The sequence below is a fragment of the Ictidomys tridecemlineatus genome, chromosome 4 (genome assembly GCF_052094955.1).
Source record: "Ictidomys tridecemlineatus isolate mIctTri1 chromosome 4, mIctTri1.hap1, whole genome shotgun sequence".
Taxonomy (NCBI): domain Eukaryota; kingdom Metazoa; phylum Chordata; class Mammalia; order Rodentia; family Sciuridae; genus Ictidomys; species Ictidomys tridecemlineatus.
Window position 1 is genome coordinate 73,550,682 of NC_135480.1, and position 27,030 is coordinate 73,577,711.

The window sequence follows — 27,030 nt, forward strand, 5'->3', positions numbered from 1 at the left end:
CTCAAACTTGTCCATAGAAATCCTTATGGTAGGAGGAGATCTGGAGATTTAGCCAGAGGCTAATAAATTTCTGCAAAGTTGTATATGTTTTATGTTAAAAAATTAACATAACAGTTGCATTCCATATTCTATCCTCTTTGTTATATAAAAATGTTTTCTCCCTAAGTTTTTTTTAATTAAAATTGGTACTCCAGGAAGAAGTTCCAGGTTTGCTTTGTCATTCTGTATATATAGCCCTACTGTCGTGTATACCTGGGGTCCATGAACCGGAGAGGGAAAACACTGCTCACTAGAAGCTTTGTGTAGAAGATCCTCAGCTATGCCCCAGTCTACAATGTCTGACTGGTCCAAACTCAAGGCCCTCTTCGAATGTCTTTTTCCTCTTGAAGTCATCCAAGACTTCCCCTGAGCTAAAAGTAGTCTCTTTGTCTACCCTTAGTTCTTCCTGTAGACTTCACTTTTCTCTGGTCAAGTTCTGCTTTGCTAGTCTTTGGTGTGTGTTGTGGTTTGGATCTGAGGCATCCTCCAAAAGCTCACATGTGAGACAACGCAAGAAGGTTCAGAGGACAAATGATTGGGTTGGAAGAATCTTAACCCAATCAGTGAAATAATCCCCTGATGGGATTAACTGAGTGGTAACTAAAGTGGTAGGGTGTGGCTGGAGGAGATGGGAATTGGGGGCATGTCTTTGGGGTATATATTTGTAAATGGAAAGTGGAGACATCTCTCCCTGCTTTCTGATCACCATGTGAACTGCTTCCCTCTGCCACACTCTTCCTCCATGATGTTCATCCTCACCTTGAGCCCCGAGGAATAGAGCCAGCCTTCTATGGACTAAGAACTCTAAAACTGGGAGCCCTCAAATAAACTTTTCTTCGTCTACAATTGTGCTAGTTGGGTCTTTTAGTCATAGCAGCGAAAAAGCTGACTAAAACAGTGTGTATATTTTATTCCCTTTATGGCATAGCAGCTACTTGAAAATACGGTCTGATTTCCCCCATATTCATCATGGAAATTGGCACTATATATTTGCAGATATGATGAATATATATTCTGGATGATGATGATGGTGGTGACAATGATGATAGGCAATTTCATATGGGTGCCTTATTAATGTAAATCTCTGCTCTGTGGTTTTACTATAACAGGTCTCTGGTCTGGTCTTGAGAAAGGTGTGCAGTATGTATCCTTCTGTATCATAATCCTCATTTTATAGGTGGAAATGACTGATGGCATTCACCCAACATTGAAAGAATTCACCCAACATTAGAGCAATAGCAATGAAAATAGAATCATACCTTGATATTGTCTTCTGGCCAAGAGTTCAACATTGTTGCAAGATGGCCTTTGTCATGAATGGTGATAAACAGCCCGCTAGGGAAACAAACACATAAACACAGAGAAACCAGGCAGTCAGACTTGGAACAAAGCAAAAATCATGAGCGCTAGGCATTGCATCACTTAATTTTGCCCATAGACCTGGGTAAGAGTGATCCCTTCCCAAAGCCACACATTTGGAAGGTCTTATTCTTGCCCTCCTCCAATTATTCTTCTCCATGGGGTCTAGAGCCCATGGGGCCAAGGAATGTGCCCCCCCAAGCCTGTGTTTTCCAGAGTCTGCACCCTTTTTTCTCCCTCTATACCAGGTACCCAAGACCCCAGAATTAAAAGACTGAATGACCCTAAAGATGCTTCAGAAACTGTGGTTCTCTTCCCCAGGTCCCTCCTCCTGAGTACAGATCACCCTGCAGTGGTTGGACTCCTAGACTTGGAGCTATGACTAGAACTTGGACATGTAGGTTGAGATATCAAGACTCATGTGCAGGCAGTCTCTGAAATGGGGTATGGAACAGGGATGGAAATGGGATGGGGTTCTAGTCATTGGATGGTTTTCTCTGCATCACTGGCCAAATTCAAACTTGGCCTTCCAGCCCATCAAGAAGGTATGTTTCTAAAAGTAAGTTAGTAGAACATATTTTATTTAATAGCTTATTAGCTTGGTTTAGAACATTAAATGTTTAGACCTAAAGTATGTGGATATGAGTCTTCTGCCCTTTCTCTTTCACTCACTCTAGTAGATGTCCCATGATCTGTCATCATCCATTAAACATGCCCAAGTCTTTATTGTCCTAAAAACAAAGACAAGACTTTTGGCTTCTGATAGTGACATAGTAGCTTATATAGAATAATCTTCCTGCAGATAACAATTATAAAATTATTCATAACTAAGCAATTATATTATTGTTATGTTATGAAGTGTGTGTGTGTGTGTGTGTGTGTGTGTGTGTGTGTGTTTATGACAATGGAGGTTAGCCAAATGTAGGTTAGCTTTCTTTGGAAAGAAAGAATTACACCTTTAGAAATTTGTGAATTTGCAGCTCTTTGCCCGAGGGCAGTTCAATCTTCAAGAAATTTAGGACAGCAGAAAGTGAAGGTTTTACTAGGTTGAGGTATCAGAGAATAGAGCTTGGGTAGAATAACAGCCAGGAAGTGCAGGGGGAAAATGCTGAAGGGGAAGGAGCTGCAGCGGGGATGAGCTCCTAAATCTGTGTATTAAATCTTTCCAAGTCACTGACTGTTGAACTCTGCATATACAGGGGGACTGGGGAAAAAACAAAAACAAAACCCCAAACTATTGCAGCTGGAATCTGAAAGAACTGAGCAGAAATGTTGATTACTGCTGATCAGGAGAGACATTTCCTTCTCACTGTTATTCTCTCTCTATGTGATCTCATCAATGTCAAAGCATTTGGCCAATGATTGTCAGATATCTGAAAACCAGGATTTCTTACCTTTGGCACTAATGATATTTTGGGTTGGGCAATTCTTTGCTTTGAGGAGTGGAGTTGTCATGTGCATTGTAGAATGTTTTGTGGCTTCCCTGGCCTCTACCCACTAGATGCCAGTAGCACCTCACACTCTGTTGTGACAACTAAAAACGTCTCCAGATATTAGCAAATATACCCTGGGAGTATATTTGCTAAAATCATTCTTGGTTTTAGAGTCCTTGCTCTAGATCTTTGTATTTAACTGTCTACCTGACATGTGTCAAAGCGACTTCATACTTGGGACACCTGAAAAATCAATGATCTAATTAATCTTCCACCACTTGTGACTCAAAGGCAAGACAAAGCAAAGACTCATTCCTCCTATTCTCTACTCTTCAGCCACACGGGCCTTCTTTCCAGTCCTTCAAGTGCCAAGTTCTTTCTACCTCAGGGCAGTTCATCTACTATTCTTTGTCTGGTACAGCTGCCACTTCTCATTCTTCTTTAGTTAATTGCTACCCGTTCTTTTGATAATGCCAAACCAAAGTAGAGGCTCCTTGTGATGTGCTCCAAGTTCCTCATCCCTACATATGCAAACTTACAACATTTATTTATGTGGCTACTCAGGTAATACACCTTCACACCCCAATTAGACCAGAAGCTTCATGAAGGCAAGGTCTGCACTTATTTTTGATAGTGTACATCACTGTAACACCAGGGTTAGTCAATAACAGATGTACAAGACAAATTTTTTAATAAATGGAGAGGTGAATAAATTAATAAGGACAATGGTTGAGGGATAAAGATGAAAAGTGTTGAATAAAGTTGGATCAGAGTCAGAGCACAGGCAATTTGCAGGGGTATTATCTTGTATCCAACTCAAAGGTCATGTGCACTGTGCTGGCTAATGCTGGGTGGTGCTGGACAATGCTATGCTATCTTGTAGTAGGGAAATAAACACCTGGAGGATGGTGGATGGGCAAAGGCAAAGGAAAACATTCAAGATGTAGGGTTCAGGGCCCTGTTTGGTTTAGAGTGTCCCCCAGAAGTTAATGAGACAACACAAGAGTTCTCAGGGGTGAAATGATTAGACTTTGAGAGGTATGATCTAATCAGTAGATTAATCCACCAAAATGGATTTACTAGGCAGTAATTGTAGGCAGGGAGGGTGTGGCCAGAGGAGATAGGTCCCTGGAGGCATGCTTTCCGTGTCCCTGGTAAGTGGAGCTCTCTCTCTTCTTCCTTATTGCCATTTCCGGAGCAGCTTTCCTCCTCCACACCCTTTCCCTGTGATGTTCTACCTCACCTTAAGCCTGGAGGAATAGAGTCAGTCAACTATGGACTGTGTCTCAGAAACCATGAGCAACAAATAAACTTTTCCTCCTCTAAATTTTTTTTTTCAGGCCTTTTGGTCATAGTGATAAAAAAGCTGATTAAAAAAGGTGTTATGCACTACATTGAAGGGAGCAGTGTAGGCATTTGACTTAACTTACTCATAAGGTTTGAGAGCAAGCTGCAGGTGAAGGGTACCTGAGTCTGCCACCCCAAAGCATGCCTCTTTAGTCCTGCATGGGCGAGGGAGTAAGTACCCATCGGAGAGATGGGCTGGTTCTGAAATAAGTTATGAAAGCAATATATCAAGAAATAAAGAGGAAAAGGCAAGAATCATATATTTTCAGAGCAGGGGTGTGACAGTTGAGCTGACCAGAGGGGTCCGACTTCTAACAAAGAAAAGGCCTGCACTTGCTTTATTTATATTGGTACAGATCAAAGGGGATGGATAGGGATCTCCTTCAGCAGGAACAGGATGGGAGTGGAGATAAATAGGTTGTTGGTGCTTGGCAGGTTATGCCCATCTCCATCAGCTGTGTTTGAACTTGGAGCTGTGATCTAGTTCAGAATGCCAGCATGATCTGGGCTTTCTTAAACTGGGGAATTTCACCTAGGAGTTCCCGGAAAAGCGGCTTCCCTGCCTTAATGAATCGAACATTGCCCAGTTCACACACGGCTCACACATGGCTCCCAACAAACTGTTACTTTGCATTAATCAGGGATGAGGGAAAACCTCTAAAAATTGGGTACAGTTTTATTTTTGAAAAGGAAATTTACATTCATAAAAAAATTTCCATTTGACCAAATACCTCCCTCTCCTGTATCAAAAGAAGGACTCTTATCAGTGAAGCAGGCACTGACTTAAATCTACATAATAGAACTTGTTGCCATACTTTTCCTGGACACCTCTTTAAAAATCCCTGCCCTTCCAAAGCCCCAACCCCCCTTTCCTTTGTTTTAATCTAGAATAGTATTAAATTACAAATTCTTTTCCACCCCTTTGGGTACTCATGAATGCTCCAATGCAGAATGGACATATTTTTTTTTTGTTTTTCTCTTGTTAATTTATCTCTGGTCAGTCTAATTTATAGGGCCTCAGCTTCAGAACACAAGATGCATAGCAGAAAAGATTTTTCCCTTCCCTTTTACAAGTATTTGCCAGGTCATTTTGAAATGACATATCAGTTAAGACAAAAACTAAGCATTGGATTGGAACTTGTGTCAAAAGATGATCTCTATGAAGCTTAAGTTTGGTAAATTATACTGTGTGGATAATAATGAGTCTCAAGGATTTCCCTGGATGAAAATAATAGTTACACATAAGTCTCTGAAGTTTAAGTAGGAGTAGGGGTATCAGTAGGATAAATGAGCCAAGTGGAACCTATAAACCTAAATCCTTTTAAAGAACTCTTAGGCCAGGTCTTTTCAGCTGCCACTCTGAGGTTTGACTTGAGGAGGTCTTGCTAGAGAAACCTCTCATATGAGTTTGTTTTTCACCCATAGATGTGGCTTTAATATTTCTTCCCTGTCAGTTCATCTAGAGCATAGTCACATAGGATGATGATACTAATGTAGGACATCAAGAATACGGTACCCCAAATATCCATGACTATGTACCAGTGGGGCACTCCTTTGTGGGTTGTCCTTTGCACGGTTACTCCTTCTCTCTTTGCCTAGCATTCTAAATCCTAAAGAGAAGCTGCATCTAAATAATGAAGATGTAAACTGCTAAATAATCTTTCTTTAGATTTACGGAACCCAGAACATCTGGTGACCCTCAGATTACATCAGAATATGTAATGCCCCTCCTTATTCCTTATTTCTGTACATAAACTAACACAAAGCATGTCAACTGCTATGAGGTTTAACTTGCAGAAAATTAATAGGTCTATCTAAAGAACTATACAAAATAGCTCCCAGAGGTCAAGGTCCATTGCAATTCTCTAGTCAGAGAAGAAGAGAAAAGGAGACACACTGTGGTTGAGGAAGACTCCCCCTAGCATGTAGGTTTCCTACCTGTTAATCCTTACACCCTACAAAGATGGAATGAGCCCCTTTCATGTACCTGAGTTTTCCAGGATGGAGCTTTGAGGATGATAGCTCATTCCATCGTCTTAGGACCTAAAGTAAATAAATGGATTTCCTTCTTATCAACTGTCAGCTCTCAAGTACTGACTTTCAAGCAGTGAGTGGCTGGACCTTGGTCTCATATAGACTATAGGAGACCAGACTATGCCACCCCAAAATATGCTACTGAGGATTATTTCAAGCTATTTATTTTGAGAAACTGCAAACACAAGGAGAAATTCTGAAAACAAGTAAAAATTATTTTGTTTAAAGATAAATTTACATCTACAAAAGAAGTCTCATTTGCAAGAAGGTCATCTCTGTATCAGGAAGATGATGATTCTAAATCATTGGAAGCTCTTATTAATAAAGGTGGCATCAATTTAACCCATGTCACAGCCTTACCTTTGTTTCCTAGTTACCTCACCATTATTGGTTGTCCAAAAATCTTCTTTCTTTGTTTCAGTGCAAAATGATATAGAAGTCTGAACTCAAAAGTCAGATCTTTGAGAATTACTCATTCTCTGGGTTTCTCCCAGAGGTATATATATTCTTAATTTTTTCTTTTGTTAATCTGTCTGTGCTTACAGGAGTCCGTCCCAACTAAGAAATATGAAGATACAGTAAATTAGGTTTACTCTCCTACACTAACAAGGAGGCCAATTATTTTAAGTTAGAAGAAGAGGGTCTCAGCCCCAGGCTCACTGATGACCTCCAGAATGACCTTGGGAAAGTCACTTAATCAACACTAGCCAATCCTTGGATGTACTTCTGGTTTCTGGATGCTCTTAACTTGGCCCTGTTCTAGAAATATCTCTCAGCCAAACAACCTTGATTCTCAACATTCCTTCTATGACCAGAGCCCAGATAGAGACTCAGTAAGATGCTCAGAAAAAAGGTCACATATTGAGAAGTTAAGATCTATGTCCTATTTTAGACTTTAGCAAAGCTTTGGTGTGCTTCATTGTAAACACAGGAAAAGTGTGATTCCTGAAATTAACTAGAACATTAAAATAAGCCATCTTTGTTAATAAGAGCAAGGGGGAGGATGGAATACTTGAAAAGAACTTTTTTTTAACATTTAAACTTGAGCTACTAAAAATTTCAGAAGAGTCTTTTTTTGTATCTATAATTTCATGCTCTGAATTATAACTTTATCTTGCTTCAAAAGTATTACCTTTTGAGATATATTAAGAGATTTTTTTTAACCACTTCTCAAAGTGCACCTAAACCTACAACTGAAGTTCTGGTCAGCTGAAGAGTGCAGAAACTCACCCCTCTGCATTCCTTCTCAGTGGTTTCAGAAAGAACATTTAGGTGCCTCAGGAGTACTCCCTCCTGGTTCTGCATAGTTCCACTCTGAGAACACAAACACACAGAGCATGGAGTGGGGATTTTCAATCTATTTACAATAATATAAAATACTGACAAGCAAAGAAGTTGCAAGCCACTCAAGTGAAATTTTAGAAAAAATGTCAAAGGGAAGGAAGCATAGATGGGGGGTTAAATGCACATGCCCTGGATGACAATCCTTCATTTCAGTGTAGATTGGAGGAAGGAACATCACCTACTTCTTACCTTTGCTATAATGATTAAATAAGGTGATGCAGGTATTATAGTGTCTGCTGGCACATGATGAAAACTCAACAAATGGTAAGTAGCTCTTTGTGTTGCTGACTTAGTGTAGGATTTAATAGTGTGATCAAGAGTCAGATCATCCTGGTTCAAAGGCTGACAATATGTTCATCAAGGTGCCTGGCTCATGGTATCTAATTATAAATTAGTATTTTAACTAGAATGCTACCCCATCAATGCAGAAGACATGACTGACCTTTATATGTGGCTTTTACTGGTAAAAGAGGAAGGTGGTCATAGAGTGTGGCAGGCGGAAAATCTTTCATTACATGGGTCAGTGAATGGGGGGAAAATAAAAAGGGCCTTTAGTGATACACAGTTGGGACTAAAAGTTCTCTACATGGGCTGCAAGAGCTCCTACTCAATGAGAATGAGGTCAAGGACAGCTTGAAAGGGAAAACAAATCAAAAAAGGTCGACATTCATTGATTTGGTCAATAAACTCTTTTGAGTGTCTCTGTTGCAAGGACCCTGGCAGACCCTTTGTGTACATCATCACTCTGCTTATGCAGTGCAACATCATCGTTCTACAGATGAGATGAAGAGGCAGCGTCATAAAGGGGGAACTGAGATCCACACATGGATCTCAGAAACATGACCCCATTAGGTGTGTGATATGGGGCAAGTCATTTCACCTCTCTGGGCCTTAGTTTTCTTAGTGTTATCCATCACAGAATGATTGTGAGGATCAGTTGAGGCGGTTTGCCAACCTCCACCCAACGCAAAGCCTTACAGACTTATGAAATTTAATATTTGTCTGACCCCATCCAATATGGTAAGTCTGAGCAGCAGTGCTAATGTGAGACTCTCTGAGCACATGCTGCTGCTCTGGTTTCCTTGGTAGTCCTGTCCAGATGTTTGGGGGTACTAACTTAAGTGCCAAGAGGCGCTCTGTGTTCCGTAGCTGGGTCTGTTTCAACCTTCTGTCCTTGAGAAGGAGCCAAAACCCCGGGAAAGAATGATGCCTGGAGGGGCCCTGTCTTTGACAGCTGTGTGACTCATTTTAAGTGTGATGTTACCATCCTGCTGGAGGCATGAAGGGAAGCAGGGAGGTGGGACGCTCCCAAAGGCCCACGCCTGGCTTTGAGCCCAGAGATATCTCCAGCTTTGGAGTAAATTTTAGGCTGCCTGGGGATCCCCAGGTGCTGGATATCCTGTGGGAAGCAGATGCAGCCTGAGTACTCTTCAAGGCTGGTGGCTCCTCTGAGTAACTAGAACTCCTGGGGCTGCAGAGATGGGCATCTGGGATAGAGGCACTCATGGGAATCTCTGTTAATAGCTGCTAACTGAAACAGCGCAAAGACAAAGTAATTTAGGTACTGATGACTTCTCCCAAGTTTTTCCTGTTTACCTCAGGAGAGCAATTTTAGAACTTGAGGGGAATATATATCTATATATATTTCTTCTTCTCCTCCTCCTCCTCCTCTTCCTCCATCTCTCCTTTCCTCTCTCATCCTCTCTACCCCCTCCCTCTTTCCTCTTACTCTCTCTCTCTCTCTCTCTCCCCCCCCCTCCCAGCTGCCATAAGCTGAACAGCTTTCTCTGCCACGCCCTTCTTTCATAATGTTCTGCCTCACCTCAGGCCCAGAGCAGTGAAATCAGCCAACCATTAACTAAAACCTCTGAAACCATGAGCCAAAACAAACCATTCCTCCTCCAAGTTGTTTGTGTCAGTATTTTGGTCACACCGATGAAAAGCTGCCTAGTAGAACCATAGCATCTGATTTATGGCTTTCCTCAAGTTTGGATTTTCGTTCTGCACTTCTTTAAAAACAGAGCCCAAGTTCTCTGTTATCTGATGCATAGTCATCAGGGCCCACTGAACAAAACTGAGAGGAGGTATCCTAAGAAGGGACATGGCTTCTCTTGCATGGCCACTTAAGGACAAGTGCAGGGAGGAAAGGGAAGACGTTCGTGCTGAACAAAACCCACGCTGAATATTTACTCTCTCTTTCATGTACTTAGTTCATTTGAAAGGCATATTTGTTGTGGGATGCTCATCCTAGAATAAGACTGAAAGTCTTCTTTCTAATCATATGTGGAAGCAATTAACTCTGCCCTCCAAAAACATCGTACGCTCTCTCATCCAGGCACAAGACAGAATGCTCCATGATTTTCTGAACTGAAACACAGCCTGGTGACCTGCTTTGGCTAATAAAATGTGAGTAAATTCAACCAGATACTTCTAGGTGGAAGTGTTTAAGGCCCATTGTGTGATCTACCCTTGTTTTTCCTCATTGTCATTGCAACCTGTACATTCCAGATAAGGCTACTTTATTAGCCTAGTCCCTGGAATGAGGATGACACAGAATACAGTCCCCAAATTGGGTTTGGGATTGGTAGTGATAGTGGTGGTGGTGAAGGTGGTTGTGTGTGTGTGTGTGTGTGTGTGTGTGTGTGTGTGTGTGTGTATGTACATGCATATGTGTGAAAGCAAATGTACATAATGTAGAGGCACAGAGTAAACTTTATTTCAAGCATTGAGAGTTCAGGGCTGCTTGTTCCACAGCATAAGCTGACCTTGGTATAATTTAACAAAATCTTTCAGAGATGCTCAATATATAAAACAAAATATTGGTCTCTGCGTAAAACAGAAACAAAGGCCACCCCCCTTTGAGGGATTTCTCATTCCTTTTCATCCCAGCAGCCATTAAATACCTCAACAGACCTCTGGCAATGACAGAAAAGGAAATGAATTCCTTCTTGGAAGCAGTGCTATGGCATTGGAAATTAGTAATTGAGATTTAGGAGATTAGATCTGTAACACATATCTCCTCCCACTACCCTGTAAGTTCCAGGAGGCCTGGAGAGCATCTGTCTTATTCACTGCTGTAACCTCAGGCCTAGCACAGTCAGGCATACAAAAGGCACTCCATAGGCAATATCTGCTTTAGGTACCATGTGTTGTCTAGATTGTGGTGCTAGAGTGAGACAGATTTCGTTCTTTTCTTCTTTTTTGCAGTTATAAACTGGTTTATAATAAAACTCCAAGGTGTTTCCGTGAAGGTATTTAACATAGGACTCCAGTTCCTTGGAAGAACTGAAAAGTCACACTGCAGTCTACCTACTTCTTAGGTACAAAGCCATTTGAATTGTCCCTCCTGCCTTCAAAAAAATCAGTTGACATTCTTACTTCAAGTACCTGTGATCTTATTTGGAAATAGGGTCTTTGCAGAATAATCAAATTAAGATGAGGTTTTTAGGTTGAGTTCTAATTCAATAGAACTGACATCTTTACAAGAGGAAGATATAGGCATACAGGGAGAAGATGACCATGTGATGTGGAGGTACAAATGGTGGCAATGTACCTACAAGGAATGGGATGCCAAGAATTGCCAGAAGATAGCATAAGATAGAAGAGGTAGGGAAGAATTTCCCTAAAGGTTTCAGAGAGTCCCTGGCCCTTCTGACATCTCACTTTCAGATTTCTAGCCTCCAAAACTGTGATAGAATGCACTTCTGTTGTTCCAAGCCACCCAGTTTGTGGTTACTTGTTATAGCATCCCTAGAAAGCTAATATGCACTACTAACATAGTAGCCACTAGTAAAAGTCATTTAAAGGAATGTCTGTACATTCCTTTAAACTCAAAGTCTGTTGGAATTTCGTAAGGGCAAGTGCAGGTGAAGTTTCCTCCCAAGGAAGGCTGGTAAATTACATCACTATCTCCAGTTTCCATCAGGAGTCAGAAAACTTCTCTTGAATTTCAGAACTTAGTTACATGAGAAAGAAAAACAAAGATAATGTTCACTTAAGGGAATGTTATTTCTTGAGAAAAAGACTCTTAGGCCTTATCTCAGCCTGCAGAGGAGTGACCCTTAGAAATTTCCTAAAATAGAATTAGGAAAAAAAAAAAAAAAGACCCAACAACAAAACCCATTGAAATAGTGTTTCTTTAGGCTTCTTGGCACCAAGTCCAACACAAAAAGAGGACTTAATTAAAACAGGGTCAATGACATTAGGCAAATGACTGCAGCAGGCTCAGAAGAGGGACATGTACTTTCAACTCTGTAACAAAGACTTGCTGTTGCCGAGGAAAAGCACCATTCCACACATTTTTTGGCAAGAAGGGAACCTGTCCTCCAAAAACCCACAGAGGCTATTTTTAAAGCCCTGCAGCAGCCTTCCAAAGCCAGCAGCATTGCAGGAGAGAGCACTTCTAAGAAGACCAGGAAGTAGGTCTAAGAAATAATCTACAAGCCAAGCACCTAGAGAGGCAGAGCCCTGAGAGACTGCAGGGAGGTCCCTGCCATGCCTGGAGGAACTGAACAGTCACACTGCAGTCTGAAATGTCCTCAGGGTAGTATGACTGAAGTGGGAGATGGGTGCCTATAGATCAATCACCGGGACAGTGGTTGGTCACCTACAGTCCATCTTGGGTTTTACTTTCTCTCTTGAGGACATTTGGATTATTTAAACACACTGAACCACCATGGCTGATTTCCTGCACTCTGGATGGCCCATCCTGTTTCCCTCTGAGGTGGGACGTTACAAAGGGACTGGGTGTATGTCCCTTTCCCTGCCTGCTGGAGGTCCCCTTTCCTCCTGACCTTCCCAGATAACAGTGGATGTGAAGCACTCCTATCTTTGGAGTAAGGCTTAAAGGTATGGACAGTGTTGTCTGTCCAGGTGGTGCCATCAGTGGGACCTTGGAGTGGGCAGGGCTTCCTGGATTTTATTGACAATTACCTTGACCCCGCCTGGACTTTAAGAATTCTGCTTTGTGTCAGGTATTATGCTGGGCATATTGGACACAAAGAATACAACTTTGTGTCTAAACCTGAAGGGTTTTCTGATTTAGGCAGATCAGGATAAAAGTTCAGTAAAATGGGTTCTAACAGAGACATTAATGTAGGAATGAGGAAAACCACAGGATAAGCAAGCCTGGAATGGCTGGATCACAGAGCCAGAGAGCAGCAGAGAGCCTTTTGGCCTTCCCCTTTCTCTGCCTTCCTCTTGCTGTTGGGGTGGTTTTCCCTAAGTAGACTTGAAACCTTACAAGTGTAAGGACCACATCCTTTACTTCCATTGATTTCCAAGTTTCCCTCAATGTAGCCCTGTAAATACCAAATCTACTCGAGAAAGAGATTTCTAAATAGATGGCATTTCTTTTCTCCCCTTCCCTAATTGTGGGAATGAATCAGTTACAACAGAGCAGTAGAAGTTTTTCACCACTATATCTAGACATGTGAATTTCAGAAGGTTACTAGAACTCTACGAATATGTTTCCTCATTCCCCAAGTGAAAGGAATAGATCAGATAACCTCTAAAATTCTTCAATTCTATGTATATAATCTAGCTATCCATGGAACAGATCCAACAGATATCCATAGAATCATTGCAAGAACACAGATTTGGAGCTAGATAGACTCGATTTTGAATTTCAGATCCAATCCTTATTCACTTTGCAAACTTACCTTACTTCTCTGGGTTTCGGTTGCTTATCAGTAAAATGAAGCTGTCATCACTAAATCAGTCTCACTCAGTCCGTGTGAGCATATACATGTACCTGTACAGTGTCAGTCATAAAAGAGCCTCTTGATACATTTAAATTGGAACTTTAGAAATGTTTGCCAAAGAAATGAATGTCAGTTTCCCTCCAAGAAACAGAATTTCATATCATGGTTAACAGAGCAACTTCATATTCTGGTTTCCCTGGTCTTGACAGAACTATTATTTGTTTTCCTTCTCACTCTCTAGAACCTGCTGATCTGCAGATCCATTGTATTAAATTCAATACCACAAACATTTATTGGGTGTCAACTATAAAAGGTCAAACTCATTCTTCTGGTGGCATTGTTGGAACCCCTTCCCTGTGTTGTTAGTTATTCATCAGAATCCTAGTAATAACACAAAACATATGCAAAACGTATCACCCAAAGTCTGTGCCTTTTTGATACTGTTATGGAGCTGGGGCCTTCTGAGAAGCTGAGGCACTGTGAAGACCACCTCTTCAAACCCTGATTCTTGCAACCAAGTCAGAAGGATTTCAGACATGTCATTCAGAGTAACAGGAATGAGTTTATTGAAGGGACAGGAAAAAGTAAAGGGAGCACTCTCAAAGAAAAGAGTGGGTCCTTTCAGAGAGGAGAGGGACAATATGCATCACCTGCACTCTAGTTTTATTGGGGATCTCAGAGAAAAAGTTTCCAGAGAGTCCCACCCAGGTCCATCTCTTGATTTTTGACTGATGAAAGGGTGACCAAAAAAAAAAAAAAAAAAAAAAAAAAAAAACATCCCCACTGTCATGGCAACTCTAGGTCACCTTAGCCCATGCTGACTGGTTCTAACTGGATTTTTAACCCTACATTCTTGCAGATTTTATGGTTAGGAGGAATATTTTATCTCCCAGAGTTTCAGGACTCTCACAAGAGTCTCTTCCTTTGGGGTAACTTGGGTTCCTCTTATCAACAGTATTTTGGGCCTGCATTTCTCCTTCAGTGAACAGGTAGTTTGCTGAGGAATGTAACATATCCTGTCCACTGAGGCCAGGCAGGGCTGTAGGTAAATTGCTTCTTAGAAAATAAAGCATGTGGAGGTCAGCACAGTGGGCCTATTTTACAGAATTATTCTCTTAACCTCGTGTTCCCACTATCCTCATATGTCTGTTCCCTAACAGTACCATCTGTAATGCACTATTTGCTAAACTCTGCATAGTTTTCAACACAGACAAAAATGATGAAGTAGTAAAGGTGTTAGATCAGCATACCTCAGGCCTGGTCTTGGCTCCTTGGGGTCCTAATCTTTGGCCTCAGGTAAGTCATGTTATTATTACTTTATGTCAAATTTACAAAGTAAGAAAGAAATAAATCAAGATTTGTTTTGTACCTACTGGGAACATTTACAAATGCTACAGCATTAACTTATGGCCACAAGCCTGGAGGCAAGGATTGTTGTCCCTGCTAACACCTGACAGTAGTGGGGCTCAATGAGATGGGATTATATTACTGAGGTAAGGAGTAGCCAATAGAGGGGAGAGCAGGAAAGAAGCTACTAGGCCCTCCTGTGTCTCCTGTTAACGTTTCAGGGGAATCCGTAAAACACACAGCCCTTTAGAAGACAGGCCTCTATTAACATACAGAAAAACTAGAATAGGTTTCTAATTTGCTTTTATTCTCTTATTCTTTCCTGGAATTTGCAAATATCATTTATTGCTTCAGGCTCTGTGTTGATTATGAGATAGTTTTTGGCAGTTAAAAAACATTGAGTTGAATTCCAAGCATTGGGGGAATTTCTCCATCTATTCTCTTTGAATAAGAAGGATCCTGATAAGGTATGTAACGAGGCAAACAAGTGAAGTTTTCATTCAAAAGTATGAACACATAGAAAAGCCCTGTATCTCCATCGCATCATTAGCCAGTGGAACACTTTATAATTAGGAGAAAAAGGCCTCATAGATGGGAATTTTAGCTGAAATTGACACTCCTGTTCAAGTAGAAAATCACTTCGGAATCTGAAAATTCAAATTCTGCAACTCACAGATGCTTTCAATTAGAACAAAGAAGGTTAATGTAGTTTCAGCTGTTACTTGAAATGCTCAAATGTGCCAAGAAACTCAGAGTTGGTACAAAGGAGTTTTTTTTCCACTGAAATATTTACTCCTCCAGAAATAATAATCACAGAGGCTTCAGGCCCTCTTTCCCTGAGAAGTCACACTTAGCACTCTTTACTTTCTTTCATGGCTGTGAACATGGCAAAGACCCACACATGTCTCCACTTTATAAAACAAACATCTTCCTGCTGCCTACAAGGCTTTTGGTTAATCTGGGTCTCTGGGCAGTAAATTTTTTGGAACAAGTTTCTGTTCTAACACAAATGTCTGATATCTAAAGCTAATAATGACCTGAGATTCTGAAATTGTTGTCCCCCTGACTCAGGGGCACAATGAGTCACTTGTTTATATGTATGTACAAAATAAAGAGAAAAAAACATCCTATCTGCTTGTTTTTCCAAAGCAGGTTTGAGAATTACTCACACATTTTTTTTTTCCACTGAGTCATAAATCTCTACAGTTTCAATTTGAGAAATAGGCTAGGAGCTCAGAACCCTATGAAGACATGCTGAAACAATAGGCCCCCAAGCCAAGGCTGAAGTTGTAAAAGCTCGAAATCCATTTTATGCTAGCATTTATGAGGCAATTCTATGGCCAGGCATCTGAGTCTTATCTTGAAGCAATTTGTAAGCGGAAGACCCTGCCCACTTTAATTTATCACATAAACATTTCTGGAGTTATCATTGCATATTAGTCATGAAAGCTGAAATTTAATAAGAGAGAACAGAATGCAGTTTCAAAGAGGACAAAAGTTCACTGGGAAAACATATGTTTAAATCGCAGGGACCCTGATCACTGGAAGCAAATGTAAGAGACAGCTAAGTGCCTGGAACTAAATGTCTGAAAGGGCCACTCATCAGATGCAATTAGGCAAGAGGAGGGAAGAAGGACACATTTGACCTAATTTGTTGTTTTGACTAAGTTTAGCCCCAAACTGCAAATCTCTTTCAAGGAAGAATCTCAGAATGTTCAGATCAGGAATTTTCAAGGCCAAGGAAGTATTTGCTTTCAAATGGCAGGAATGGTGAGACATAAGTCTCAACAATGTTATTATGAATCTTAAGAACACAGGCTTTGAACTAAATTGAACTAAATTCCAGGTCTAGATTAGTAGCTGAGCAACCTAGGAAATTATCACATTTGAACCTCAGTTTCCTTACTGTAAAATAAGGCCAATAAATGTTTCTAATAAAGTTATATGTGACAATTCAAAGCGGTGAGCACAATGCCTGGTTCACTTAGATTAAAATAGTCTATTTTTTTTAAACCAAGGATTGAACCCAAGGGCATTTAACCACTGAACCACATCCTTTCTATTTATTTATTTATTTATTTATTTATTTATTTATTTATTTATTTACTATTTTTAGACAGGGTCTCACTAAGTTGCTTAGGGCCTTGCTAAGTTGCTGAAGCTGGCTTTGAACTTGCAATCCTCCTGCCTCAGCTGCTCAAGCTTCTGAGACTGCAGTTGTGTACCACTGCACCTGGCAAAAGCACCTAATTCTCTGGAGGAAAGATTCAAAGCATGCTACTGCTGCCAAACCACAAAAGAAGACAGAAGAGAATAATGAGTCTACAAAACCTAGAAAACAATTAACAAAATAGCAGTAACCTGTCTTTAGCCATCAATAATTACTCTGAATGTAAATGAATTAAATTATCCACTCAAAAGGCATAGAGTGCCCAAGTAGGTAAAAAAATAAAAACCAACTACATGCCGCCAACAAAGGACTCTTTACCTTTAAGGACACACAGAGTGAAATCAAAGGGATGGAAAAAATATTACATAAAAATGGAAATCAAAAAGGAGTAGAGGACTAGGATTATGGCTCAGAGGTAGAGCGCTCACTTAGCACCGGCGTGACCTGGGTTCAATTCTCAGCACCACACACACAAAAAAGGCATTGTGTTGTGTCCATCTACAAAAAAAAAAAAAAAAAAAAAAAAAGATTCTCTCTCTCTCTCTCTCATTTTAAAAAAGGAGTAGAGATCAATAAAGTAAAAGAAAATAAACATTAAGTATAAATTGTAAAAAAACAGATTTGAAGAAGGTAGTGATAGTTGGGCATAACAGTGATTAAGGAGGCTGAGACAGGAGGTTGTGAGTTTAAAGGCAGCCTCAGCAATTTAGCAAGGCCCTAAGCAACTTAGTGAGATACTTTTTCAAAAAGAAAAAGAAAGAAAGAAAGAAAGAAAGAAAGAAAGAAAGAAAGAAAGAAAGAAAGAAAGAAAAGAAAGAAAGGGAGAGAGGGTTGGGGATGTGGCTCAGTGGTCGTGTACCCCTGGGTCCAATCTTCAGTTCTTTAAAAAAAAAAAAAAGAAAAAGAAAAAGAAAAAAGATAGTGATATGGAGTCAATCCATCAACAGGATATAACAATTATAGTACACAAGCACTTAACATTGAAGCATCTAAATATATAAAGCAAATATTCGGAGATTGAAAGGAGAGATAGGCAGCATTATAATAAGAGTGGGGGACTTCAATACCCAATTTTTAACAATGGACAGATCATCTAGTCAGAAAATTAATAAGGAAATATTGGACTTAAACTACATTTTGAATCGACAGACCTAACAGACATAAACAGAACATTTCATAGAACAATAAAAGAACATATTATTTTCGAACGCACACAGAACATTCTCCTGCATGGATCCTATGTTGGCCACAAACAGGTCTTAACAAATTTAAGACTCCAGTGGTATGAAACTAGAAATCAACAATAGGAGGAATTTTCAAAAATTCACAATATGTGGAAATTAAGAAATATTCTTCTGAACACCATTAGGTCAAAGAAGAAATTTAAAGAAAACTTTAAAAACATTTGGAGACAAAGACAATATACCACAAATTGATGTGGCAAAAGCAGTTCTAAGAGAGAACTTTATAGCAATAAATATCTACATCAAAAAAGAAGAAAGATCTCAAAGAACCAACCTATTTCATATCTCAAGAAACTATAAAAGGAGCAAACTAAGTCCAAGGTTAGCAGAAGGCAAGGAATAGCAAAGATCAGAGCATAAATATATGAAATACTAGAAAAACAATAGAAATAATCAACAAAACTGAATTAGTTAACTGAAAACATAAGATTGACAAACCCCTAGCTATGTAAGATAGTTTAGGAAAAAAGGAGAAAAACAAAATAAATAAAATCAGAAATGAAATAGAAATTGTTAAAATTGATACCACAGAAATTCAAGATCATAAGAGACTACTATGAACAATTATATGCTAAGAAATTGGAGAACCTAGAGGAAATGAATTAATTGCTAACCTACCAAGACTGAATTATGAGGAAATAAAAATTTTGAACAGATTAATGACAAGTATAGAGATTAAATTAGTAATAAAAATCTCCCACTAAGACAAGCATAGAACCAAATGGCTTTGGATTCTATCAAACACTTAAAGAAGAGCTACTACTTTTTTTTCTCAATCTGTTCCAAAAAACATTGATGAATATAGATGCAAAAATCTTCAACAAAATACTAGCAGACTAAAGTTGCACTATTGGGAGGTGATAGATATTTTAGGACATGGGGGCTAGTAGAAGGAAGTTAGGTCATTAGGATCATGCCCTAGAAGGGAATATTGGGACATTGGTTCCCTCTCCCCCACTGCCCACCTATCATGAGATGAATGGACTTCATCCACCATGTACTTCCACCATGACACACTGCTTCATTATCTGCCTCAAACCAACAGAGCCAAGTTATCGTGGATTAAAACCTTTAAAACTGTGAGACAAATAAATCTTTCCTTCTTTGAAGTTGATTTTTCTCAGGTATTTTGTCACAGTGACAGAAAGCTAACTTCATACCACTTATATTTAACACAGTACTGTTAGCCCAGCCGGAGCAATTAGGCAAGAGAAAGAAAGAAAAGGCATCCAAACAGGAAAGGAAGAAGTGAAATTATTTCTCTTTGCTGACAACATGTTTTTACACATAGAAAATTCTAAAGACTTCACTGAAAAAATTTGTTAGAACTGATCAACGAATTCAATAAAGTTTTAGAATACTAAGTAAACACACAAAATCAGTAATGTTTCCATATACTAACAATAAAATGTGTAAAGAAATTTTAAAAAATCCCATCTATGATAGCATAGAAAATTCTTAGGATTAAATTTAACCAAGGAGGTAAAGGTTGTGTATGCTGAAAACTATAAAACATTGATGAAAAAAGTTGAAGATCACACAAATAAATGGACTGCCTAGAATATTTAGTAAATTCTTAATAAATGAAGTTATTTTTATGATTGCTATTCCTTGTAAACAATCCTAGAGGATTCTTCACATTCCAGTATTACCATTAGTAAAGGAATGTAATAACTAAGGTTGAAAATAGAAACAGTTGACTTGCTCTAAATTATGTGGGTTTGAGATAAATGTTTGCAAGGTTACTGCTTTTTCTCTATTAGAATACCTTAGGTCCACCCAGCCAAACTCCAAACTAGTCAATGAAGGGAGTGTCAAATAGGGATCTCAATCTTAATCTGTTCAGGAGACTGTGACAATATTGATGTCGCAATGAAAAAGTCATATCGTTAGGCTGGGAACATAGTAGGTCAATTCTCTCGTTTCCATTGGTTTGTGTAAACTAAATCACTCATTTATTATTTCAATAATTATTTAATAGATCCATCCATGTAGTGGGTACTTTTCTACGCACTTGAGATATTTATCTAGTGAATAAAACAGACAAAAATTCCTGCCTACATGGAACCTATATCTACTTTATATAGTCATTCACTCATTATTTCACCTTATGGCAAAGGAGTTAAAGAAAAGGAAATATACAAAGAACATAAAACACATGCTGTCTAATGAGCTTCCTGCGTGAGAGAACAGAGAGTAACAGGACAGATCTGTAAATAGCTATTGAATTATAGTGCAGTAAATTCTACAGTAGGGTATTAGTAGAGGGTGCTGTGCGTGTCTAAGAGGGAACAAAGTATTCTGCAAGTGAAGAAGGGAGGACAGAGCTCGAGGTGGCAAGAGATGGATATTTGAGATGAATTTTTAAAGAACAAGCAGTGTTTGTCACCTAGATAAGGTAGAGGAATGTCATTGGGCAAACTGAAGAGTTTTTTTTTTTTATTTCTATCAATTAACAAAGTATAAGGCAGAATGTAAGATTAAAGGGACTGTAAACTGGTGTAGCCAATATGGAAAGCAGTATGGAGATTCCTAGGAAAACTGGGAATGGAACCACCATTTGACCCAGTGATCCCTCTCCTCAGTTTATACCCCAAAGACTTAAAAAGAGCATCCTACAGGGACACAGACACATCAATGTTTATAGCAGCACAATTCACAATATCTAAACTGTGGAACCAACCTAGATGCCCTTCAGTGGATGAATGGATAAAAAAAAATGTGGCATATATACACAATGGAATTTTGCTCAGCAATAAAAGAGAATAAAATTATGGCATTTGTAGGTAAATGGATGGCGTTGGAGAAGATAATGATAAGTGAAGTCAGATAATCCCCACCCCAAAAATGCCAAATGTTTTCTCTAATATAAGGAGGCTGACACATAGTGGGGTAGGGAGCGAGAGCATGGGAGGAATTGATGAATTCTAGATAGGGCAGAGGGGTAGGAGGGAAAGGAGGGGGCAGGGGATTAGTAAGGATGGTGGAATGTAATAGACATCATATCCAAAAGTACATGTATGAAGACATGAATTGGTGTCAACATACTTTATATACAACCAGAGATATGAAAAATTGTGCTGTATTCATGTATTAAGATTGTAATGCATTCCGTTATCATTTATTTAAAAAAATCAACAAAAATAAAATACAATAAAATTAAAAAAAAAGAAAGTACAATATATAAACTAAATTAGCTTATTTGGAAACTGTTATAAATCACTGGTTATTCAAACTCAGCTTTTGTTTTGTTTTAAAATGAGACTCAAATAAAAAACAGGCTTTATTAGCCCTAAGTTTTTCCATGAGGTGAGAAGAGTTGAGTGGGCTCCAGCTTGGATCTTCTCTCTGATGTTCTAAGCTTACTAGTGCAGGGTTTATGGGAATATAGTTCCATCAGATCTCTGCTGGAGAAGGAAGGTATGGATAGTTTTTAAATGAAAAATCTTGGACTCTTCTCCTGACATGATAGATCAGAAGCTTGGGAAAAGGAGCTGGATTCTGTAAATTTTCATAAGTAGACTCTTAGTGAAGTGGCACCCTTTTTCTCCACAGAAAAGTCTTAACTGGGCTTCTCCAAAAATCTTCACCATGGCTGATTTTAGGACTGTCAGCAAAAGAGCCTCTGCAAAATAGTTCAATGAAGATAAATTTCCTAGTTTCATGCCACCCTGTTTTACTTGGTCACTGGCCAAGAAGATACCAGCACTCCAGGTGCTGGACACCCCCTTACTAATTTTTCACAAACAAATCCAGTGGAGTAGTTTGTAGAAATGTGCAAACAAGGCCTCTGGCCTTGAGCTGGGACTTCACAGAGATGTCCACATTTTTAAGATAAGTTACCAGCTGGGCCCCATGGTAACAGCTGGCAAGGGGAGAGAAAAAGGGGGAGAAGAACCTCTCCCTTTCTCGGGTATTATCCTTGAAGGGTTAACTTGCCCAAAACAGTGAGAGAAAAAGCTGCTTTTATGTGAACTTCTGCAGACTGTGAACTTCTGAGCCCCTCCCCTTATATACTGGGTATAAAGTTCTGAAACTACCTGAGCTTGGGGTTCCGGGGATTGATTGATTACAGCAAAAGCTTGCCCTCTGAATCTGGCTGCAGCCAAATAAAACTGTTGACTGCTATCTTTGGTGCCTTGCCTCATTTATCCCCACAACATTAGGAAAGTTTAAAAACACAGACCTAGATAAAGACCAACTTTTAACCACCGCTTCCTCAGTTTGATAATCAAAACTATTTACCTGGCATCTTAATGATTCTAGTCAGCATCTGACCTGCATTTGTTCTACTATTTGTTAAATTAAAACTTCCTGTACTTTCTTTGTCTAGAGAGAATTCTCACTGCTCCTCGTTACTGGATAGCCTGACTTCCACCCCCATGTGAAGCAAAGAGGGTGACTCCAGCTTCATCTATTCTTCTAATCAGCAAAAAAGTTACCATGACAACTTCACTTCTATGTCCCTCTGCTTGGCTGCACATGAGAAGCACGGATTGGCTCACCCAGGGTCCATTGCGCACCAGCAGGCAAGGGCAATCTCTTCACTCATTTGTGATGAGGATTGGACATTGTTATTAACCCTCCAGAACCAAAGATCCTGGATGTGCAGGTCACGATCTCACTTCACTCAAGCTATTTATTTCTTCCCAATAGGCTTGAATTTGGGGCAAGTTATTTTTCAAATAATCAGTAAAGTTTATTCTTTAATTATCTTAGTAACATAGAGACTCTTCAACTACTTTTATTTCCCCATTCTAGCATTTAAATAATTAAATTCTAGAAATATTTACTGAGTGTTTACTATGCAATCTTCTTATTGAAAATTCTTAAAGTAATTAAGCCACTTTTTACATTAATGTTTCAAAAATTTAAGACCCAAGCATTTAAAACAGTTATAGAGAGTTATAACTCTTTGCCTTTAAATGGAGCCATTCATAATAGAAATTCACTCCCAGGGGTTCTATTAAAAATCATCAGGAAAATAAGATCCTGAATTCTTTTGTCTACTCATGGATCCTCTCATGCATCCTCCTTTCCATCTAACAAGGACCCTGTGGCAAGCCCTGTGCTGGGTGTTGGGTATACAATAGTAGTTCCTCTTTATTGGAATTCTACAGCCCAGAAGTGGAAAGAGTCCTGGATGCAAAGAGAAAGCTCCACACCCTAGGCTGGGTTTTTTCTCTTACTATTTATACAGCTTTGGGGAGTCACTTAACTGCTTGACTTCTCCTTTCTTTGTGTGAAGGGAGGCTCCCCTGTTTCATAGGGCACTTGAAAGAACTGTATTTGAATTCATTCTACAACTTTGATACATTATACAAATATAAATAACAATTGTGAATGAAGTTTGATTCAAATAGTGTGGGAATAATATCTCTTTGTAAAAATAATATCTTTGTGTAAAAATGGAGAAAAGTAAAGAGTTTTGGAATAAGAGGCAAGAGATCTGAGTTTTAGTCCCACCATTTCTACTGACTTGTGTCTCTGGTGGGCAGAGTGTTACTTCCTCTCTTGGCCTTGATTTGAGCTGCTTGATTTATAGCTCTGTGATCCTGCCAGTGCATGCTGCACGGAGAGGCAAGCCTGCAGAAATGCAGAACTCAAGGGTCTCTTAATGTCCACCAACTCCATCCATTCAAAGACAGGATTCCATATACTCCTTCTTGAAGAGATTTTACTGCTTTCAAAGATCTCTTAGGAGGCAAATTCCTCAGTCTGTCTTGGAACTCCAATGTGGGGTTATCTGGGAGTGCTTGCAAGTGGGCTACAGGGGCATATAGGTAACATTTGTGTTGGCTAGAATGCTCCACAGGCCACACAGGGGTCTTTTTAATGTACAGGCCATTAAATATCCTCTCACCAACTCAAAGGAATATTGTGGGAGCTTTCAGGATCCTTGCTATGTGCCTAAAAGGCTGTGCCTGAGCAGGTGTGAGAACCTGGGCAAATCCTGACATTTTCCCCTGAGGCACTTTAACCAAGTACCCTGACTTTGCACTGCAATTCACAGCTCCACTCATCTCCTCTGACTGCAAGGTTCTCTAGTCCTGAGAAGGAAGCACATGGACTCTCTGTAGGTACCCGTTGCTAATTTCATTCAGTATACAAATGTGTTTGCTTTTTGTTCTTGGGGAAAGAGGGGGGTTGGGGCACATTTTTGGGAATACACATGATTCAGAAATGCTGAGTTTTAACAATGTAGGACCATAGTTTCAAGATGGAAGTGGGAAAAGATCTTGGAATAGAAAGACACAGGTTTGGGTCCTGCCACTTACTAACGGCAATGGCCTTAGGCAAGTCTCTCTTCACTTCTGAACCTCTGATCTGGGACTATGATACAATCTGAATTCTTGAAACTACTGGGGATTCAAAGATAATAATGGCAACTTGACCACTCTATAAAAGCAAGTGGTAGTAGTTGTAGTTATAATTCAGCTCAGTGTACCATTTCTGGAGCCCAAGTTCAACTTTGCACAATTCTCAGTCCATGACAACACAGTTAATAATCTGAGAACTCTCACTTTCACCAGTCTGCATGCACTGCAGATTCTGTTTCTTGGCATCCTGAGTTTTCACCCTTCATTTCCCCATCTAGGTCACTAAGGCTCTTGTGAGCATGCTAGCTAATACAATAGCTTCCCTTGGGCTCTCCTCTTTAGTCTTCCGAGAATTATCATCCTCAAGAAATGCTTCCTTGACAGTATCCTCCACTCAACAGTGGCTAGCCCAATCTGAACTCCTCACTTTGCCTTACATCCAGCCTTATCTTCCCCATCCTTGTCAGTGGAATGATCTCCTTACATACCCTGCACATGCAAAGGTCAATGCCATGGAGAGTCCTCTGTCCTGGAGATGGGTGATCACCGGAGAGAGGCTCATGAAATGGGGAGAAGACAAGGGTTTACAGTTTGAAGCCTGGGAATAAACTGTGACTCTACCATGTACCAGATGTATAAGTCAGGTTAACTCTCAGTGCCTCAGTGTCCTCTTTGTGAAAATGGGACTGATACTGCATAGCACAAGAGATGTTGTGGATCTGAATGAGTAAAGCACACAGAAGAGTGCCAGTGCATTGGAAGTTCTGCATAAACAGATGTGAGCTATTGTTACATGACAGAGGCGATTCAAGAAACCCATCAGAGAGGGGGGGATTGCTTTTATCTATAGGTAACAGACACCAATTGGTTGAAAACAGGAAATTTATTTCATATTACAAGAAGTTCAGAGGTAAGTGCTGCAGAATTTGTTTATTTAGTGGCTCAACAATGTCATCAATGTCATCAGACTCATCCTTGGCATTTTACTTGGCCCTACGGTTGTTTTCCTCAGGTTCCTGGTGTCCCAGCAGATATGAGAGTTTCCAGGAAGGAAAAGGGGCTCTCTTTAGTGAGAAAAACCTTTCCCCAAAGTCTTTAGGCAGACCATTTCCCATCTTTTTGGCCAAACTTGGGTCATGTATCTACTCCTATGTGAATCACTGGCAAGAGACAAGAGTACCAAGATAGGTAGAGATTAATTTTGACCCACTGCTTTATTCGGAAAGGGCCAAGACTCAAAGTATGTGGCCATTTGGAGGGAAAAAAACCTAAGGGAAAAACTGGGGATGTTAAGAAGGAAGAAAAGGCAACCCAGCAGTGTCCTTCCTACTCCCAGTCCTGAGAGTCTATGGTTCTCGGTTTGTTCTAGTCATACAGCTTGTCTACACAGTTTCTCCTACTTGGAACCCATCTAATAAATTTGTATGTACCAGGGACTGTGCTGGGCCATCTTCCCAATGTGAATCAAAATCTTTTCAAGGAATAGATCAAGAACCAACAATTAAAAAAAAAAAAACCCACAACAATTCAGTGGGGACATTTCTTAACCACAGTGAATTACTTCATCAATACTCACAAAGTAAACTAGATGATCCAAACCCCACATCCCTCATTGGCTTATGTTGCCTTAAAATTGTTCTTAGTTGGACCATAAACTCCTCAAGGCCAGGGACCACGGAATTACTTCATTATTTCATTTGGATCTTTCAGGTGCTCATGGTGGCCAACCATAAAGATGGGGCTCAACTGATACTTGTGGAATCTAATCAGAAGTTTTGTTTGGTTTGTTTGTTTTTGCTGCTGAAGACCCAAACCAGGGCCTTGTGCACGCTGGACTCTACCACTGAGCTCACTCCCACACCCAGAAGATTGTCTTTAGTTGCTCTCTCTATTAATTGCTTAAAAGTACACTATGCTCAGCACCACAGGAGATTCAGGGGAGAACAACAAGCAGTTCCTCTTCCACAAAACCTGTGATTTAGAAGAAGAGAGTGTTTAAATGTCCCAAGTGGAAGAAATCTGTCTTCCACCACCCACACTCTTTCTTGTCCTTCTAATCTTTTCACTTGTTCCCCTCCAGTAACCTTTTGAACAATGCTGATGTCACCCTACCAGAGCTTTGTTTCTGTAAAAGACAGCACTCCAGACAGGCCCCTCTCAATTTCAGATAATATCTATCCTCTCTAAATTCCATTCTCTACTGGCTTGAGAAATGCTAGTTCGAGTTTCTAAAAAAATCAAGTTCAGAAATGAAGTTTTCAATGTTATGCCAACAGGGCACCTGGGAAATTTGAAGGGATTACTATGGGTAAAATGGACTAAGAGCAGAACATCAATATAATAAGGAGCATTGTGGACTGGCCAGCTGCTGATGGGGTTCATTTGGTCTGGCCTTCTGGGAAAGCACCCATTTTTGAATCACAGCTTTCCGCAAAAATGACACTTCAACAGATAAGCCCGCAAGTTCTGTACCCGTGATCCTTTACTTCTTCTGTAGCCCAGAACTTTCAAACCATTTGCACTGCTTACAGTTTCTCTGAAGAAGCCATGCTTGCTGGACTAAATTCAGTGTGAGTGGACATCACTCTCAGTGCATTTTACAGGTCAGTGGGAGATCAAGGTTATCTTTGGAAAGGTCTACTCAACCCCTGCTTGTATGTATTTATTTCCTTCTCGGAGTAAGGAAATTCT

General features: G+C 39.9%; 1 protein-coding gene across 7 annotated transcripts in view; it reads right to left on the reverse strand.

Moving 5' to 3' along the window:
• Positions 1-27,030, reverse strand: part of Me3 (malic enzyme 3) — a 191,731-nt gene that overhangs the window by 69,356 nt on the left and 95,345 nt on the right. For all 7 annotated transcript variants that reach the window (XM_005323295.4, XM_040285075.2, XM_040285073.2 and 4 more), the window contains one exon: positions 1,299-1,374. In XM_005323295.4, the coding sequence (XP_005323352.1) occupies positions 1,299-1,374 (76 nt within the window). The remainder of the gene's footprint in view (positions 1-1,298; positions 1,375-27,030) is intronic.